Source organism: Austrofundulus limnaeus, unplaced genomic scaffold (genome assembly GCF_001266775.1).
Source record: "Austrofundulus limnaeus strain Quisiro unplaced genomic scaffold, Austrofundulus_limnaeus-1.0 Scaffold9, whole genome shotgun sequence".
Taxonomy (NCBI): Eukaryota; Metazoa; Chordata; class Actinopteri; order Cyprinodontiformes; family Rivulidae; genus Austrofundulus; species Austrofundulus limnaeus.
Window position 1 is genome coordinate 1535506 of NW_013952411.1, and position 4965 is coordinate 1540470.

The 4965-nt window shown below is 39.4% G+C and overlaps 1 protein-coding gene across 1 annotated transcript in view; it reads left to right on the forward strand.

Annotated features, from left to right (window-relative positions):
• The window catches only part of osbpl6 (oxysterol binding protein-like 6), a gene marked incomplete at its 5' end in the record, with an annotated part of 51412 nt that overhangs the window by 29064 nt on the left and 17383 nt on the right, over window positions 1-4965 (forward strand). The window contains 3 exon segments of the mRNA XM_014001430.1: window positions 1025-1155; window positions 3230-3337; window positions 3753-3884. Coding sequence (XP_013856884.1) covers window positions 1025-1155; window positions 3230-3337; window positions 3753-3884 — 371 coding nt within the window.

Genomic DNA, 4965 nt, shown 5'->3' on the forward strand with positions numbered 1-4965 from the left:
AATCTGTATTGTTTAATACATGTGAATATTGAGCCTAAAGCACTGTATTGATCAGTTTGATACAGATACATATATAGTTGCACCTCTAGTTGACATTTATACATTTTTAAATCCCAAACTTCATTTATTTTGACTGCAGTAAAAAGTTGGAGTAGAAGTAAACAATACAACACAGGAAAGGCCATAAATGACCCTGAAGTTCAAACTTAGAATGTCATATTGCGCAATAAATTTAAAAAATTGTTTCATTTTTGTAATATTCTGCTTATAGRTTCTAAAAATCTATCTTTGTTGTGACACTGTTATAAAATTACAGGGCAAGAAACACAAGTGGTCACATGACAAGACWTTTTTTTCAGACTTCCTGGTTAATGGTGATAAAAGGTTATTTAATTGAGTAATAAAACAAACTTTTGTTTACACTATAGTTCAAAGAGCAACGCCTTAGGCCAAGTTTTAATTAYCCAGCATGCTGTGTTGTGCCTGAATACACTGCTGCTGGTGATGCCGCCACTGTTCCCCTTCACAATAAAGCACATATCAGATGTGCTGCTCACAAACAGCTGATGTGCTCAAGTTGTTTTTTGCTCCTTATTTGGTGATTTGAAGCAGTTTTTTTGTGATATTATAAAATGACTGAGATTGAAATAAAACCAGACTCACTTTTTAAATTACTTTTTGTGCAAAACATTTTCGTTATCAGGTTCGTTATTTCGGCAAATCAGGCGTATGATTGATGGTAATTTTGTCTATTATAGTCATCAGATTTTATCCAGAACTTACACTATGACAAAATACGTAAAGGAAAAAAAAATATTTGAGTAGCACAAGTTAGCATCGTCAAACAATAATTCTTTATTTTCTCTCCTGTTTGAAAAGACTAAATTAAACTGAGATTCTCTTGGTCTTTTAAGAGAAATGTTGTTGTTTTTTTTATCCAAGGCTTGTTCCTGATGAAGCCTTTGTTCTGATAGAGGCTGAAATTAAAAGTTTTTTATTTCATTTTTCTCTTCTCTCTTTTCAGTCCATTCGCTGCTGAAGTCGGCCTTCAACACCGTGGCCATAGAAAAAGAAAAGATCAAACAGATTCTGTCTGAGCAGGAACAGTCCGACCAGTCAGCGCAGATCAGCTCTCTCAGGAAGTCTCTGTCTGTGGTAACGCAACCATTTCCCATAATGCCCCTTTTATCCCACTGTTCTTAGTTAACCTGATAAATCTGGTCACTTTCATCCTATAAATTCTAATGACTGGACATTAGAGGGAGGAATTACTACTATAAATTAACCAGTGTCTTTGGAAATCCATTCCTAGTCACCATTAAATGAGTTGTGTTCATGATGACACACAAGCTGCAGTTTATTTAAAGCAGTCACAATTATCTGAGCTAAAATAAAAGCAAAGATGAAAGCAGAAGCGAGGGAGTCATGATAGCCCAATCATCTTTTCCTGTATTAATTGGTGATGGAGAGAACCAGGCAGTGCAGTTCATTAGCTGAGCTCCTGAGGGCTGTCTCTTTCTACATCGGTGACTTAATTGGACCGTTCCTCTGCTAACTGTTGACGTATTTGTCATGAAACGTTTCATTCTACGCTTTGTCTTCGTTATGTTTTTAATTGGATGTTGATGTGACACGGTTGTCTCCAGTTTGAGGTCAGCTTTTGCAGAGAAGCTCTGTGGGAGGTTGATAATCAGGGGGTTGGTGTTTCTATAGAGACAGCTGCTCAGGTTAGCTGCTTGAATCCCTGCAGGTTATATCTGAGGGATGTTTTTTTTTTTCACACTATTATTTCTTTTGTGTGTTTATCACAGATAGGTACACTAAATACAGTAAGATGYTGCAACATGCTGCTTTTATGTAGTTATTTTTAATCTGTCAGTGTGTTGCATCTTTTTTTATTTTTTTACACGCAAAGTTACTGAGCCACACCAAAGGGAGTTATTCTAACAAAGTTTTTAAGAGCTCAGCAGAGTTTTTTTCTTCTGCTTTTCTACCCATATAGCACAAATCTTCTTGTTAGATTTTTTTATCATAACATTTTGTCTGCGACAAATAAACATTTTTAAAGGACAGTTCAGATCTATTGAAGTAGAGGGGTGCTATGCAAAAGTTATTGTAAATTATTTCAGTTAAAGAAGGTTATGCAGTTTTTACAAGTCATTCAGTGTTGGGATTTTCAAATATCCATCCATCCATTATCTTCTGYTTTATCYGAAGTCGGKTYGCGGGGGCAGCAGCTTGAGCAGGGAAGCYCAGACCTCTCATTCCCCAGCCACCTCTTCCAGCTCTTCTGGGAGGACTCCAAGGSGTTCCCAGGCCAGCCTAGAGACATAGTCTCTCCAGCSTGTCCTGGGTCTTCTACGGGGTCTCCTCCTAGTTGAACATGCCTGAAGCACCTCCCTAGGGAGATGTCCAGGAGGCATGCTAACCAGATGCCCAAACCACCTCAAMTGGCTCCTCTCGACGTGGAGGAGCAGCGGCTCTACTCTGAGTCTCTCCCAGATGATTGAACTTCTTACCCTCTCTCCAAAGGAGAGTCCAGCTACCCTGCGGAGAAAACTCATTTTGTCTGCTTGTATCCGCGATCTTGTTCTTTTGGTCACCACCCAAAGTTCATGACCATAGGTGAGGGTCCATTCTTCCCTCACTTGTAAACAAGACCCCAAGATACTTGAACTCCTCCACTTGAGGCAGAAATTCACCCACAACCCGGAGAGAGCAATCCACCCTTTTTTCGACTGAGGACCGTGGACTCAGATTTGGTGGTGCTGATCCTCATCCCAGCCACTTCACACTCAGCTGCTAACCGCTCCAGTGAGAGCTGAAGATCCTGGCGTGATGACGCCAACAGAACCACATCARCCCTTTAAACCTCAATTTGTTTGTCTTTTGGAAGCAAAGTGCTACCATTATAGAAGTAAAACTGCTACCACTGTAGGTTATTTATTATTCATTTTGGAGTCACATCTCCAGACACTTGAATTATTTCAGGTATTAAAATTTCTCTTTTTCAGTCTTTTTTTTTTTCAGTACAATTTTGTGATCCTAGAAATTAAAATGGCAATTTTTTCCCCAAAACAAAAAATGAAAATCAAATCTTACTTTAGAGTTCTATTTCAGGTGCTTCAACAATAAACTGAAGTGGTGCATGATTAGAATATACTGCAGAAGGTTAACGGTTCAAATCTTTTTTTTTTCTAATAGTTTATAATTTTTTTTTAATATTCAGACCCTCTCTCAAAATGCCGAACTCCGAACTCGCCTCAACCGCATCCACTCTGAGTCCATCCTGACCGAGCAGGTTGTGAGTGTGAACATCATCGCCACGCCTGACGAGGTAGGTCACCGCTGTCGGTCTGTCTCTGGCAGCTAATTTCTTTCTGCTGATATTGAATAAAACCACGTCTTCCAAGGCAGCTCGCATATTTGTAGTGTTTGCTTCCCGTTGTTGTCAGTCACGTCATTGATTCCTGTCCTAATGACGTAYGGTCTCTTCGATACACCCCGGCAAGTCCGCCTTAAGGAATATAATTCTATGCAGAATCTGACGCCAGGGTTAATRGAGAAAATATTGACTAATATGAAATGAACTCAGCTGTTAGTGTGGATACACATGTAGTCAAACGAACTCTGTGTTGCCCTCCGGGGCTGTTTCTGTTTCTGTTTGCTCAGGTCCGTTCAGATCCCTAAAAATCTATCATCATACTGAGAAACGGTGAACATTTGCTGTGTTTGCTTGTGTCTGCCTGCAGGCCGTGGAACAGATGGGGATCCCTCTGACTCAGCAGGCCTCTAATGAAAGCCGACTCTCCATGTCAGAGTCTGTCTCTGAGTTCTTTGATGCGCAGGAAGTGCTGCTGTCAGCCAGCTCGTCAGAGAACGAGGTAAAACAGAGAGAAGCCAAGGTTTAAAGAAAATACGGCTGTTCAGACCGTGAGGTAAATTAACTGCGGGTTTAAATGAAAGGCCGAACATCTCTTGGAGGATGGTGTCGTTCATGAACGAGGTTGAAACTAAGATCATGTTGAAAAATTGAGAGTTGTGCCCTTTTTTTAATTAAAGCTTAAAAAATAAAGCTTATACAACACCACAAGATCATATATGATCTGTTAGCGCTCAGAGAAACGACCAATGGCGGCAAAAACTAAGGATTATTTCTTTGTTGTAACAATGCTTCTCAGCAATAAATCTTATATGGGGCATTTGCTTGGCAGCACCTGGGGGGTACCAGAAGCTCAAAGCAACAATAAAATAAGTTTGACAGAAAACGTTGCATGTTTTTCATGTGTGAAACCCATATACTGAGCTCTACTGCTCATCCTACAAATGCATGTTCCTTACAAATGTGGCATTGTTTAAAAGGGAAATCAACAGACTTTCGAATGGTATAAGATTATTGCCAAGAAGTATTGTTACATCAAAGAAATCATCTATCAAGCACAAATCTCCTTATGTTTTGTGCTAAGTTTATAATAAAGCACTGCAGATTGGATTCCAACAACAGAAGCGTCCAATTTGAAATAAAGAAAACTTGCTATAAATTGACATTATGTCCTTTTTCAGCACAGACAATCAAACCACCACCATTAACCAAGCTTACACAAAGCCTCTGTCAATTGTCCAATACTTAATTCCCCTGCATTAAAGGCACAGTGTGTTGGATTTTGTCAATTCTTTTAGCCGAAACTGAGATAATCACTAATGACGATAATAAAAGCGTGTCTAATAATTGCAGACGAAGACCTTGTTTTATTATTTTTACCTTATAAAAAGCTGYTTATATCTCCATGGTCGCGGGTCACCACTACAGGCAGCCACCATCTTGCACCGCCATCTTGTCTACGAAGGCTCATGAAGGACAAACTGCGGTGGCGGCATCAAAAACGGTTTTAGTTGTAATACTATAARTGTAATATTTGTTGTCTGTCATTGTAGCTGGGATAATTTTACTTATTAAAGCTCATA